At 33.6% G+C, this 15,122-nt stretch overlaps 4 protein-coding genes across 4 annotated transcripts in view; 1 reads left to right on the top strand and 3 right to left on the bottom strand.

Annotated features, from left to right (window-relative positions):
• LOC136418553 (fap1 adhesin-like) overlaps nucleotides 1-1,125 on the bottom strand; it is a 35,639-nt gene extending 34,514 nt beyond the window's left edge. Inside the window, exon 1 of the mRNA XM_066404649.1 lies at nucleotides 968-1,125. The gene's annotated coding sequence lies outside the window, so the exon portion shown is untranslated. The remainder of the gene's footprint in view (nucleotides 1-967) is intronic.
• A 331-nt stretch (nucleotides 1,126-1,456) lies between these two features.
• Nucleotides 1,457-6,000, bottom strand: Hao (Hydroxyacid oxidase). Its single transcript, XM_066404617.1, has 7 exons — nucleotides 5,736-6,000; nucleotides 5,334-5,485; nucleotides 5,153-5,273; nucleotides 2,467-2,601; nucleotides 2,153-2,417; nucleotides 1,848-2,076; nucleotides 1,457-1,755 (listed from the first exon to the last, which is right to left on the bottom strand). Exons 1-7 carry the CDS (start codon nucleotides 5,867-5,869, stop codon nucleotides 1,688-1,690), a joined length of 1,104 nt encoding a protein of 367 aa, XP_066260714.1. The 5' UTR covers nucleotides 5,870-6,000; the 3' UTR covers nucleotides 1,457-1,687.
• A 596-nt stretch (nucleotides 6,001-6,596) lies between these two features.
• Nucleotides 6,597-10,800, bottom strand: LOC136418461 (isocitrate dehydrogenase [NADP], mitochondrial-like). Its single transcript, XM_066404527.1, has 7 exons — nucleotides 10,524-10,800; nucleotides 9,427-9,580; nucleotides 9,261-9,367; nucleotides 8,765-9,203; nucleotides 8,617-8,705; nucleotides 8,379-8,541; nucleotides 6,597-7,222 (listed from the first exon to the last, which is right to left on the bottom strand). The coding sequence occupies exons 1-7, from the start codon at nucleotides 10,627-10,629 to the stop codon at nucleotides 6,940-6,942; spliced, it is 1,341 nt and encodes a 446-aa protein (XP_066260624.1). The 5' UTR covers nucleotides 10,630-10,800; the 3' UTR covers nucleotides 6,597-6,939.
• Nucleotides 10,801-14,181: 3,381 nt separating this feature from the next.
• LOC136418554 (NAD(P) transhydrogenase, mitochondrial-like) overlaps nucleotides 14,182-15,122 on the top strand; it is a 30,697-nt gene continuing 29,756 nt past the window's right edge. Inside the window, exon 1 of the mRNA XM_066404652.1 lies at nucleotides 14,182-14,396. The gene's annotated coding sequence lies outside the window, so the exon portion shown is untranslated. The remainder of the gene's footprint in view (nucleotides 14,397-15,122) is intronic.

Raw genomic sequence — 15,122 nt, 5'->3', positions numbered from 1 at the left:
CGTTCACTTGATGAAAATCAAGAATATGACCATGTCCCAGGCTTTATCCAAACATTTCTATGGAAACTAGCTTGCAGCTAAAGTTAATAGCATATTAATAATTTGGCTCTAAAAGGGATTATGGCGTATAAAAAATTAAAATTCCATGAATACTTTTATATTAAATAATTAAATAGGTAGTGGCTTTTCTAACAGCAAAAATAATTTTGGTGATGGATGTGATTGAAAAATAACTATAGAAAATAAGACAATTTTTCTGATAATTAGGCCAAATTGTTGAATCCGAGGCTTAAGATTGTTTCATCTAAATCCTATCCTTATAACTTTTGACGCTCATGAATGCATTACTGTCACAAAACAGCAATCTGACATAAACAAATTCCATATGTGCATTCCTATATAGGAGAGCCGGGTTTTACAGAAGAGCTTCAGTCGTGATTTAATAACTCGGCCCTAACAGTACTAACTAACAATTATTACAAAACTTATAATAATCAATTAATAGACAACTAATTTTTAGCATTTTAAAAACAAAAACTAGAGCTATGCCAAAACGACCAAGTTTACGTAATGGCCGTCAAAACAAAACCCCATCTCTCGAAATTCCAAAAATCCAGACACGATTTTAATTCATAAATTACCTTGACAAAATAATGCATACCATTCCAAACGAAATACCCACAATTTAATAAAACTGTAAAACATAAACCCAGGCCCCAGGCCCAGGAAAATTCAACGCAACCAGGCCAAAATGAAAACAAAGCTTATACCACCAACACTCAACCCGACAGTCAAAGCTGCACCGTACAAGAGCGACGAGGAGGAAAAATAGGTCGTACGTCTCAGCTTAGCGTCGAAACGATCATGTAAACCCACCCAATGGTCATTGATCTTATGTTTTGAGGTTTTTACAAGCTATCTTCACATTTTCCGAACAAATATTGTATTGAACTTAGTGTAAACTTACCATTTTTACAAAATTTAGCTGCATATTCACTATAAAACCACGATAAATGACGATTTCTGTGCACGGATTCCTATGACCACAACACACCCAACGTCTTTACGTACGTCGATTTTAACCTTTCTTGCGCCGCAGTCGGAAATGAACTGTGATGCGATCGAAAGTTATCGAATGTCCAACCGAACCGCGTTTGTTCACAGAGTAAACAAACGCGTAGCTTCCACCAATGTGAAACTCCAGGATTTTATTGCGACCAATGAACGTTTGGATACAGCCAATAGTGGCGCAATATCGAAAAAGGAACCCAGATGAATTGTAACATAGTCCTTACATTCACCAAATTGTCAATAAACTAAAAACTATCTTTATCACAAGTTATTTTTTAATGATAACTTTATTATTGTTGGGTCATTCCAATATGCCATGAATAAATATTATAGCAAAACATATAAAATTCCTCCGTAAAACACAACATAACAAAATATCTAAAATTTCAGTAGCGATTCAAATTTTAAAACCATCCCATCTCGCATTTTCAATGATCATAAGGAAGTGCTCGGCCAGAATTACATTTCTGTATGATATACTTGGCATTTTATACAGGGTCTGAAATAAAACTCGATAAATCTACTTCGGTAATCAAATATAGCACACCCAGACTATAACACGAAAAGCTAAAATATGCGACGACATAAAATGGCACAATTCTTGGTCCCCACTTGTTTACAGCTTGGAATAATAAGATTCATGTACCACCATGGAACGATTGATCTCGTTTACATTGGCACATCCTAAAAATAATTTGTTTCCCACTTAAATTCGCCAAACTTTCTGCCCCACAACAAATCTCAAATTACGCATACCTTTTCTTGTATCATCTTACCTGAAATAGCCATGGCATATTCAAAATCAGTCTTAAGAATGCTCAGTATCTTCTTGACTCCATCCTCACCGCCGCACGTCAGGCCCCAAAGCGCTGGCCGACCCATAAACACCATTTTCGCCCCCAGGGCCAAAGCTTTGAAAACATCAGTCCCATCTGTGATCCCACCGTCCATGTAAATTTCCAAGATATCACCTACAGTGTCAACAATTTCTGGAAGAGCCTCGATCTAGAAATGATGATTGTAAACGCTCTTCTCGTCGGGTCAACAATTTCTCAGTTGTAGTCTAACTGCAGCAATTTACCGATGCAGGCCAACCATCGACCTGCCTGGCTCCATGGTTGGATACCAAGATTCCAGCTGCACCTACATCAACGGCTCGTAGAGCATCTTCTGCAGTTAAGATACCTTTCAGTATTATAGGGAGATAAGTAATGGATTTCAGCCACTCAATGTCATCCCATTCAACGGAAGCATCGAATAAGTTTCCCAAATTATTAAGAGCGGATTCGGTGTTCTCGCCTTTAATGTTCACTTGAATGGAGTTTTGGCCTTCGAAATTGGCCAATCTAGAAAAATTTTATGACTTTAAATTGATTCTTAAAAAGTATTACACACCTGAGGTATGGAGGCAACTTAAATCGGTTGCGCATGTCGGCCAATCTAAGACCAAAAAATGGCGTATCAACAGTGAGTACCAAAGCTTTAAAACCTGCTGCTTCTGCTCTTCTCACCAGGTTTACAGTGACATTCCTGAAATTATTAGAAAGGAATAAATCAAAAGAACCTTAACAATTATATATTGGAACCCATTATAATTTTGAGATTTGCCAAAGGTTTAACGTAAATAATTATTAATATGCTTCAACGAATTATATTTTCAAAATGCTTATTCAATGCATGAGTAACTAGTAAAAACTAATTTAACGAAATTATCGTTAAGCACTAAATATGAGAAACTTTAAGAAATATTGCATATTATGCTTGACAACTATGGGTACCATGCAGCTCTAAATTCATACCCCCGCTCCTCCATTGACTTTTTAACAAATTGTTTTTTTTTCAAAAACAGCATTAAATAGGACAAAAAATTCCATCTTATGATATTTGTTTATTTCTTTAAATGTTACGTACGTCACTGATGCCGAAAACGGCTGATTTTTAAAAATTGAAGCATGAGTCAAGTGGCACCTCAAATTAAAGATCTTTCAAAATTACATTCAATGATGTGTTGCGATTCAAAATCTATCGATTCGTTTTTGAAAAAAACAGCTATAAACTTCGTAAGTATTGCAATGTAAACTCAGTTAAATAGTACCTAATCAATTAAAAGATTTATTCGTTGATAGGAAATTAGTTTGTTTTCGATTTTGTGCTCACAGTGTTTGGTTATTTTTACTTATTTATTTATTTTAAAAAAATGTAATTAATTAATTTTTTAACCAAAGACTGTTTGTCTTGACTGTCGTGAGCAGAAAATCAAAAATAAACCAATTTCTTATCAACAAACAATTTTTTTCATTGCTTACACACTATGTTACTGTGTTTGTACTGCATTTCTTTCCAAATTTATGGATGTTTTTCTCAAAAACTAATTGATCAATTTTAAATCGCATTATACTATTAAATGTAGTTTTGAAATACCTTTAATTTGAGGTCACTTGACCCATGTTTCAATTTAAAAAATCGGCCATTTTTACCAGTGACGTAAGCAACATTTAAAAAATAAACAAACGTCAAAAGATAGTATTTTTTTATCTTATTTAATGTAGTTTTTTAATTTTAAAAAATAATCGTTTGTGAAAAAACTAACAGAGGGGCGGCAATTTAGAGCCGCACGGTATATTGGGTCTTCATAACAAATAAGTTAAGTAGGCTGCGACGACTTGACTTTGACATGTCCTTTTGTTTTACGTGTATACTTCGTCACTTGTAAACGCATAGTTTGGAAAAAATCCTCAAAATCTGGTCCTAGGTGTGCCAATTTCCCAGAAATTATGAGAAATTATAGTTCTCGTCACAATAAAGGAAAATCAATAAAAAATAATAACAGAGGACTTAAAATTCTCAAAGTCATCAATTGGTAATATTCTAAAATACCACAGTAACAGAAGTACAATTGAAGTTAAAGGAGTATTGGTCGTTGTCAAACTGTTAAGGAAAGAGATCGACAAGCATTAGTAAAAATATACAAAGAGCGGAGACAAGACACTGCGTGAAATCACTGCTAGATGGAACGATGAATGTGATTTTAATTCATATAGAGAATGCTATCGAAAATGTGTATGTAAGTCCGGATATAGTTTTCACACAGTATTTTTCTTTCTACAAGGTGTTTTTCTTTTTAATTGCATTTTATAATTAGAGGCTAAAAAAAGTCACTTTTGAGAGCTACCCAGAGAAGAAATCGATTAACTTGGGCAAAATCAAAAGTTTCAGCGACTTATGAGAATTGGAAGAATGTTATCTTTGGCGATGAGTCCAAATTTGACGTCTTTTTTGAAGGTATGCGTAAGAGAGTCATACGGATAAAACAAGAGGCTTTTCATAAAGATTGTTTAAAACGAACCGTTAAGTTTGCCAAAGGTCAAATGGTTTGGAAATGCATGTCTGCCAAGGGACTAGGTCAGATGGAGTTTATAGACGGTACAATAAATACTAAGAAATATAGACGATTACTACAAAACAAATTACTTCCGACCATATGTCAATTGTACAGTGTCCAAAACACTATTTTTTTAATAAGACGGTGCTTTTTGTCGTACTGCCATTCAACAAAGTAATTTGGCGAAAATAATATTAATGTAATCTGTCGGCCTTCAAACAATCCTGATTTGAACGTAATTGAATGCGCTTGACATGAAATGAAGAGATATCTAAGAAACAATCATCAAAGGAGCCTTAAAGCTTTGAGATTAGCCATTTAAAAGATTTGGAACACACTTATACTTGAATTTTGTGATAAATTAGTGAGAAGTATGTTTGCAAGAATCCAACCCGTCATCAAAGCGAAAGGCGATGTTACCATCTATTAACTGGAACTAAAATGCTCTGTGTCCCAATTATTGGTGTGAAGCATAGTATGCAACATTTCTTAAAGTTTGTTATTTCTCAGATTTAACGTACTAACTAATTTCGTTAAATTGGTTTTTATTAGTTGCCTATGTATTATATAAGCATGTTGAAAATGTAAGTCGTTTGAAGTTATTATGATTTATTTTAAAATTTTGATAACTTTAAAATTATAATGCGTCCCAATATATGTATAGTTGTTAGGACTCGTATATTAGCGAAGCTGAACTACCTGTCATTGTAAATGTACAGTTGAAACCATTTAATGGCTCTTGGCGCTGCAGCTGCAACTTCTTCTATGCTGCTAGTGGCAATTGTGCTTAAAGTGTAAATTGTACCCATATATTCTGCAGCTGAAAGATTTGGTTCGAAACACGTCAAATACATTTAAAACACAATATTTAAGTAGGTACCTCGTGCATTGGCACATTCTCCTTCTGGATGAGCCATTCTTTGCATGGCAGTTGGAGAAATCCCCACAGGCATAGATATTTTTTCTCCTAGAATTGTAGTTGAGACATCTCTTTTGGCAACATTTCGCAAACATCTTGGTCGAATTTTATACCTAGAAATTTCAAGATAAATGCTAATTTGGTAGGTATTTGGTCCATCCATCTATACATGGAAAATGAACGTAAACGAGTATAATACCTATTACCCAGATAAAGACTGTGCAGTTATTGCGTGACCAGATAAGGTTGACTTGAACCTATATCAAATTAACAAATGTAGAAATATAAAACGATGCATTTTTCCAAAAAATTTCGTTATCCAACTAAGCATACACTGAGAAACCCGATTATGTACAAACTCACTTGGAAAACGCATTTCTGTTATTTGCTAAAGTCTCCTGCCTTCCCGCTCCACTTCTGTAATAATCCAGGGTATTCCTTGGTAGTAATTTGTATGCCAAATCTTCGAAGTCCTTCACACAGACCAGTTCATCCATTCTGACGGCCAAGGCTTAACAACAGCTAAACAATCATCAAACGCGACTGATATCAATTTTCTTTTCGATCTTCATAAAAGCGATATCAGAGAGGAGTCACGGTCAAGACTTTATAGCCATCAATATGTAGTAGTAAACGGTTTGTTATTACGACGATTATCTTATAATAAATAATGGAATTACGTCCAAAAATGCTATTTTTCTAGGACATCTTCAGTACAAATCTGATGTCACTACTTAATTTTGTGATTTGTAATCCGTCCAAGAACCAGAAAAGGTTAACGCAAGATTGGTACCGTACAAACTTGCAGTAAATTTTATATCTTGAATTGTTATCTCAAACATGTACCGTTTTAAGGAATGTTAAATAACATTAGCAACATGTGTTGTAATGAATTTACAAAAATGAAAAATATTGAAATGTGTTATAAACCAACGCAGACCACAACTTGATAAGATAGTAGCGGAATTCCGAATTATACCAAAGTCCAAACAGGCGATGAAGACACTACTTTAACGACAATATTATCTGCAATAATGGACATTAAAAGAACATAGTTTACATAGTCAATACAGATCTGTTGAGAGTTCCGAATAAATTGAATTTCCAAGAGCACCTCTGCATCTACGTAGTTTAAACACAATCAAGTTTCGCTATAAAAGGGATATTTTTGAGGAGAGGCAATATTAAGGCATTAGAAGTTTTTTCAAAGACAGAGAATAAAGGTTTCTGTTTAAAAAATACAAGCTTTATTTTTCACTTATCAATAGCTATACGTATAAAATATTAAGTATCCAAAACTGTAGTTTATTTACTCAGCTTAAAGTGTTTAAATGATTTATTTTCTTCAGCGATACATGCTTGAATCACCGTGACCCATCAAAAATTCAGCAGGCAAAAATTTTACTTCATGAGCTGACCCGTTTCGAACACAAAACGTTTATGAGGTGGAAATGGCACAAAACAGTATTTACAACACCCACAATTGAGGCAAAATTACCGCATTCAAAACCTCAGAACGACTTGTGCAGTCAACAAAATCATGAGCTTAACGTGTACTAAATTGAAGTTAAACAGTTCTTTTTAGTTGGTCACTGATGGCATCTAGGAAATCTTGAGTGGTCAAATACATTCCGTCAGTAACCTTATCAAACCCTCCGGCAATGGAAGCTGCTAAATCTTTAGTGTATTTTCCAGATTCCACAGTTTGGACACAAGCTTTCTCTAGGTTTTGAGCAAACTTAACCACATCTGGAGTATCATCTAATTTCCCTCTGTGCTCTAAGCCCCGGGTCCATGCGAATATGGACGCAATGGGGTTAGTTGAGGTTGGTTTACCTTGTTGATGTTGTCTGCAACAAAAACAAAAAAAAACATAGACATAGAAAACTTTTATAGTTGAGTAATTTGTCATATGGTTGTAAATGGTAATTTGGCAACTGTCTTCTATTGACACATTATGGCCAACATAAATTCACACATAAGTACCAGATATACAGGGTGTTAGTAAAAAATGCAAAAAATTTTAATGGGTGATTGCTAAGGTTTTTTTGAGTAAAAAAGTTCATATAAACTCAGATCCCAAAACGTTTAGTTTCCAAGATACAGAGTATTAAAGTTCTTATACGGCCATACCATGACATATTTTTAAGGGAAAAAAAGCCAACGATTTTTTCAAATGTTCCATAATTGTTAACAAAAAAGACCTCTTAGTATTTTGTTGCTTATGTAGCCGTTTTCAAGATAACAAATTATTTCAACGAATACGCCAATCAATGAGGCGAAGAGTAGATTTGTATCACGGCTGAGGGCAGTAAGTTTCAACATTTATTATAATTATACTTAGTTATAAAATAATTTTTGTCTTTTTTGTTAAAAATGTATGGAAAATTTTAAAAAAATCGTTGGCGTGCCTTTTTTTTCCTTAAAAATATGTTATGGCATAGCCATATAAGAACTTTAACACTCTGTATCTTGGAAACTAAGCGTTTTCGGACCTGGGTTTATATGAACTTTGTTACTTAAAAAAATCTTAGCAATCATCCATTAAAATCTTTCACACTTATTTACTAACACTGTGTATAAATAAATATAGATGGTAGAAATTTGTTAATATTGGACTTTCACAATGAATCTAATGTATCAATGCCCACATTATTTGAAAACTAACACAGTTGATAGAGATCTCTACAGGTAAATTAACCTCAATGAATACCAAAATTCAAAAAATTCATCTGTGGTGTTCTCTATGGCAAAGTAGATTTTTAACATTCCAAACACAGTTAAATCATCTATTCAAGAATATAATATCATGGTTTCTAGGCTTCTTGAGAGCTGGTGGTTTCAAACTTAAATTACTTTGAAACTGATAGTTACAGGAAAATATATTTAGGAATCGTCCCCTGCAATGAGCAAGTTCACAACAGTATTCTGTAGGGAAAACAAATTTTCAAAGCGTAAAGAGAAATATGTTAAAAACATAACAGCGAAAAAAATTGCATTATTTACCTATAATGACGCGTCACAGTTCCGTGGGCAGCTTCAGACTCAATTGTCTTCCCATCAGGACACATCAATACTGATGTCATCATACCCAGAGAACCGTATCCTTGCGCCACTATATCTGACTGCACATCACCATCATAATTCTTACAGGCCCACACAAAACCACCTGTAAAAATGAGAAAAATGTTACACATACAATTTATTTCGAAAATGTCATTTTACTTTGCAATAAGACGCTCACCTGACGATTTTAGGGCCTGTGCTACTTGGTCATCAATAAGCCTATGCTCATACCAAATCTTCTTGGCTTCAAATTGCGACTTGTACTCCCTAAAACACAATAAAAAATAAAAAATTTTATTCCCAATCATAGACGACAATAACCTTGCCTGTCATAGATTTCCTGGAAAATATCCTTAAAGCGCCCATCATATTTCTTCAAAATGGTATTTTTTGTGCTCAAATACAAAGGCCATCCTTTGGCCAAAGCTATTTGGAATGACGACTTGGCAAAGCCTCTAATACTTTCATCAGTGTTGTACATGGCCAATGCTACTCCAGGTCCTTTATAACGGTACAACTCCACAGTAACTTTCTCGCCACTATCAGGAGTATAAACAATTTCCACCTTTCCAGGGGCCTTAATCACGAGATCTTGAGCTTTATATTGGTCTCCATGGGCATGACGACCAATGCAAATGGGCTGAGTCCAACCAGGGACCAATTTTGGAATGTTTTTGCAGAGGATGGGCTCTCTGAATACGGTGCCACCAAGGATGTTTCTGATCGTTCCGTTGGGCGAAAGCCACATTTTTTTCAAGTTAAACTCTACAATAAAGAAGAACGAATTAAAGAAATTAGTGATTGTTGTGAGTATTTATTTGCCTTTTACTCTAGCTTCGTCCGGAGTTATTGTTGCACACTTAATCCCCACATTATGTTTTAGAATTGCATTCGCTGCGTCTATAGTTACTTGGTCGTTGGTTTGATCTCTGACAGAGATATGACAATAAAATTATATTAAAATTTTTATAACAATTTATCGGTATACCTGTAGGGTAATCCTAAGTCATAGTAAAGACATTCCACCTTGAGGTAAGGGAAAATTAGTGATTCCTTGATTTTCTCCCAAATGATTCTGGTCATTTCATCTCCATCCATCTCAACGACAGGGTTTTTGGCGACGACCCTTTTTTCATTTGAATCTGAAATGCAACATAGTTATTTTTAATTAAAGATTTTTTTAAATGTTAAAAATGACGAATCGAAGAAAGTACCAAAATGGCAGTAAAATTAATTAAATATATAATGATTCTAAACTAAATTGTAATATTCACCTTATGTATGAATTTTCTATTTCGCCAAACACAACTCACCTTCAAAGGTCACATTTGATAAATTTTAAAATAAAAGAAATAGATCTGTTAAAAATTTATTAAAATCGTGAGCTTAAAAGAAAACTAGAACCCCAGTAGAACTGAACCATAACATACATATCTCACATTATCCATACATGCAAAATTGTGGCTCATTAATTCAAAATACATAAACTGATTACATTTAAACAAATAATAAAAGTTGCATAAGATAAAAAACATATAATTGTTAAAAATGTATTATTTACACATTTTTGATTTATTTTTCTCTTTATGCAAAAATAGTTTATTTTTAAGATAACTCATTGAACATTTTTAATGATTGATAAATTGTTGGGAATATTACTCTGGTATTATGCAACTACTCCTTCATACTTGTTTTTATTAGATAGTTGCAACCGTTCATTATGTTATTATTAACATTATTGCTAAAATGATTACATTAAAATGCCGATTATAATTAATTTTAATTCGGCCCTGTCCATTCATGTCTGAATACTCAAGAAAAATCAAGTAACCTCTATAGGATATCGAACCTGTCCTTTTTTCACATATTTAAGTAGATGGAGACATCAGGTGAGACGTATGTAGAGACTTGATTTGAGTAAACAAAGTGACTACATTAGACAAAACTCTTTGATCCATTCGAAGATGTAAAAAATAAAGGTCCGGAATTAAGATTATAGGAGTAAGAAAGTAAAATATATAATCCTAAATAAATACAGCAAGAACTTAGCAGATAAATACCTATAAAATTTTTAATTTCACTTACAATTTTTGGTTTGGACCATAGACGCCGACGCAGCCTGGAACAGGCATCCATAGTTGGAAACCAGCTGATTGGAATGTTTGCACAGTTTAGTCAGAGTTCCGGCCATTTTCTAGCTGTTCTAACCTCAATTCGCTTAAAATTTTTTCAAACTGAGGAGAGGTTTTGTAATCTCCAAACCGGTCGTCGAAGTACTGGTTGTAATTTTTATCAGAAAAAGCTGGTGCATTCAATTTAGCCGGCCGGTTCGGCTGTTGAGTGGTTTCTGACAGGAAACAAGTTTGCGCACTCTCTGGTTTTCGACGGAGCGCTACTGCGTTTACATGGGCTATATAAAACGAAACGAAAAATGTGGGTTTTATTATTATTATATTTTAATGTAACGAATATATTTGAAAAATGTAATTTAATTTTTGACATTTCTTGTAATGCGAGAAAAATATGTCAAATTCCGGAAGGTTCCTGAACCCAGTGAATATGATGATCAAAATTCGTGATTTTTTCAAATAAGCTGAAAAATTATCAAAAACAAAACATAAGAAATTGCTGTATTGGACAATATTAGAAATTTTTATAATTATTTACACTTTTTCAAGACTGAAAAACGTTCCAACCAAAGAACGGATATATAAGACGGAAGCTGTTCATAATACCCAAAAGCCGGATGCGTGAAATGAAAAGTTTTGTGAAAGGAAATATCATTAAATTAGTCTGATACTAAAACATCGGTTGTAAATAGTTATTCGAAGAATAGAATTTTTGAAACAGAGAAGGTTTCAAATGTATTATTAACTTAGATATCCAAAAAAAATGCGCATAAAGACGACGAAGTGGGTGCCTAAAGGAATCTACGTCAGTCAATGTTACTGAACAGTGTAATAAATCAAAAACGGTGGAAAAATCCATTTTGTCGCTCTTGGTGCGTCCTTTGATGCCTGAGCTCATTATTAGGCTTTCAATTAATCAGCCTAGGACACTTTCAAAATGGCGCATTTCTCCAAACCACTACTTTCTGAAACAAATTTTCTTAGGTATACATGAAAACGCACTGCATATATGCACATGAAGCATATTATGTTATGAAACCCAATGTAAATTAAGTAGAATAAAGTAATTGATAAACTTATTGACCCTTCTTAATATTTATACACTTTACACCTATTGATCCTAGATTCGAACTCCAAAGGTTGTACTTGTTTGAAATACACTATTGAAAACAAAACTGACAAACAGCAAAATCTGTGCTTCATCAACGATGTAAAATTTCAAAATTTTTTCTGGAACACTAATTTGATTTTAGCTGAGTCGCCCGATAGTCACTTCAATTATCCTATTAAATATTCGGCCTGTAGATAAGTGAAAAATAGTTATTAAAAAAATAACGTGCTTAGTGGTGGCACAGCGGCAGAAAAATCTGCGACTTCAATATTTGCTCAAAGGTGGGCAAATTTCGATGTTTACATTAGAAACGTTGGTAACTATAGGAGATAGAGAAAACGAATAGAGTACTCTCGATGTATTTTTTTAAAAGAAGTCTAGTGGTGTAATTTAAATTTTTTTATCGTATTTTGTTTTCCATATAAAAGAAAAAGTTTTTCAATATTGTTGCATGATTTCCTAACAATTTCAAGTGCATTAAATATGTAAAAATGTACACACTTAATAAAATTTTGCCAAGTTTCTGAATGCTATTACTGGTTTTTTATATATAATTTGCCCTTTATGTGTCGCCAAAAGAAAAAATCCAAATTTGTGGTTTATATTATATATATATATATATGTATATAAGTATTACAACTTCGGTTATAGTTAATTTTGAAATGAAACAATCAACTATAACTTACATTTAATTATCTTTTGTGTATAAAACTTATAATTACCGAATATTACTACCTCAATACGGAAATTTTGTAGAACTTCTGAGAATCTAACGACGCCACTGGTATTCAGAAATATCGAGTCGTAATTTGGAGTTCAGCAAATCTATTAAAAGAAAAACAAAGGTGGGCCTGCACGGAATCCAAAACTTAAAATGTTAAAAATAAACTTGTTTATCACTCTTAATTTCAAAAACTTGTAGAAATTTAAAAAAATATAATACGCAAAAAATACGCCAGTGGCTTTCGTGAAAGTTTTACACCAATAAGTTACATATGATGTATCGAGGACTGTAAGGATTCTTTATAATTTGACAAAAAAGAAATTTGGAACTAGTAAAAGCAGGGTAGTACAGAACATAATTGTCAAGGAAGAACCCAATTAACAAAAAAAATCAACAATGAAAGACAAATTCTTAAAATATTTGTAGAATGGCTGCGATACGTTAATGATATAGTGTGTACTGAGTGCTGCAAAGGTTCTCTATAATTTCATATATCATCCTCCAGGTTTAGTACAGACAGTGGCGTATTAAAAGCAATTTTGAATTTTAGGAAATAGGAAACTAGTGAGTCTAAGAACACTATAATAAGTCAATATATTAACCAATGTAAAAGTTCCCTATAATTTGAAAAATATTCTTTGGCGTACAAGACCCTATTTTCAAGCAAAAACCAGCAAAAAAATTTAATGGAAAACTCATTAATTTGGAGAATTGCTAGATCTTAAAAGGCTGTGATGCGCCAATGATTATTGAATGTTGTAAGGGTTTCCTATAATTTAAAAATATTTGTATTTCATTACATTTCATTTTCGTTAACACACATAATCAAAAAACAAAATTTACAGTGACCACTGTAAGTAGGTCCTGACTCACATGAATATATTTTCCACATGAGGCTCACCTACTCGTAAATCCGCAACTGACCTCCATTAGGTGGTTTGGCTACATCGAGTGTTTCTGAAAAGTACTTTACCTGAAATTTTTCTACAATTTTAAAAATGGAGAATTGATTTTTTATGACCTAATTGCAAACTTGTATCTATTACAAGCGGATTTTCGGATTCAAAATGGCGGGAATGTTTTTCGAAACATGGCGCCATAATTTTGAAAATAATTTACTCAAGTTCTCTAATCTGCGAACATGACAGGTTTTAGTTGATAATAATGTTTTAACTGTAACATTTGAGGAGTAATTAAAAATATCATGTTTTTGATATTTTACGAGCAAATTATTAAACCATTAAAAGGGAGGGGTTCTGCTGCTAGAGCCTTCCGACATGTGGTGAGTAAGTAACATCAAACAGATAACCATTACTAACACGGAGTCAGTAAAATATCACCCTAAGGTATCTAATACTTATAATTACCGGAAAGAAGTAACGGGTGATTGTTAAAAAACTTCTCCGTGAGGCGACGAACCGTAAACGTAGGTCGTTGATCAACCCATGTGCTATTTGTCATTAAATATGTAACTGTCTACAGATTAACAAATGAACCTGTCCGAGACATGCCTTCGGTATTTCAACGCCTACTTGATAATTTTTTTAAATAACCACCAGTTATTAACTAGTTCCGTTTATGTAGAAATTTATATAGAGAGTTTAATTTAAAATTATAGTCTAAAATTATACAGGTCCCTGTTAAAAAAAAAACTCCTGAAGTTCTTCCTCCAGCATTTAACTGCTCAAGATCTAAAATCCGTAGCATTGTCAGCGGGAAAAAACGATTTCGCGCCGTGTAAACGCACCTGCTTTGAAAACAAATGTTTCAGTTATGTTACCCTGAAGCCGGCCGGTATCGGCAGGCAGGCAGCGGAGGAGTTCAGTGTCTCATGCCACCTTCTCTGTGTTTTCGAGGCACTTTTTCCTCGAAGTAGACGTCCATCGACCCTCGGCTGCCTGTGACAACGACCCCTGCCCCTGAATACTTACAGAATTCCAAATCACAAATAATCAGTGGTTTAGGTCCGAATTTTTAGACGAATATTTTTCTTGGTAAGTTTACTTTATGTTTGTTTATTCAATTTACCGTTCGCGTTCACGATAGTTTAAATATTTTTACTGAATCCCAGCTGTTTTTATTAGCTTGCGATGGTACAAATTGACCCGTTACGTTGAAATCTACGAAAATAAATTCATGTCTCGTCACAATGTAGGGCATACGGAACGAAAGCATGCAGCTCTGGAAATGCCGAGGAACAACAAAAATAATGTACAGGGCTGTACTAAGGGTCTTGCATTAGGTACGGCATGCACATAGCAAGGTACCGAAGATATATATGTACACTCGGGGTGGAGCTGGGACATTTACGTTTGTCGTACCGTAAATCGCCCCTGCCCTCCCCCTTAAATATTTAACAAACCATTAATTTTTTAAAATTCAGAAGCAGCATTAAAGAGGACAAAAAATACTATCTTTCGACATTTATTTATTTTTTTAAATGTTACTCACGTCATCAGTAGGAGAAAATGGCTTATTTTTTTAATTGAAACATGGCTCAAGTGGTACTTCAAATTGAAAGTATTTCACAAGTATATTTAATAGTGTAATGCGATTTAAAATCGATAGATTAATTTTTGAGAAAAAGAGCCATAAATAGAAAAAATGAAAATAAAATATGCAATACAAATTCAGTTTCATAGCACATAAACAATTAAAAAAAACTTGTTTGTTAATAGGAAATTGATTAAGATATGCTCGAAACGGGCACCATTCTGCTC

The sequence above is a fragment of the Euwallacea similis genome, chromosome 35, assembly GCF_039881205.1.
Source record: "Euwallacea similis isolate ESF13 chromosome 35, ESF131.1, whole genome shotgun sequence".
Taxonomy (NCBI): domain Eukaryota; kingdom Metazoa; phylum Arthropoda; class Insecta; order Coleoptera; family Curculionidae; genus Euwallacea; species Euwallacea similis.
This window is presented reverse-complemented; position numbering and strand designations above follow the sequence as displayed.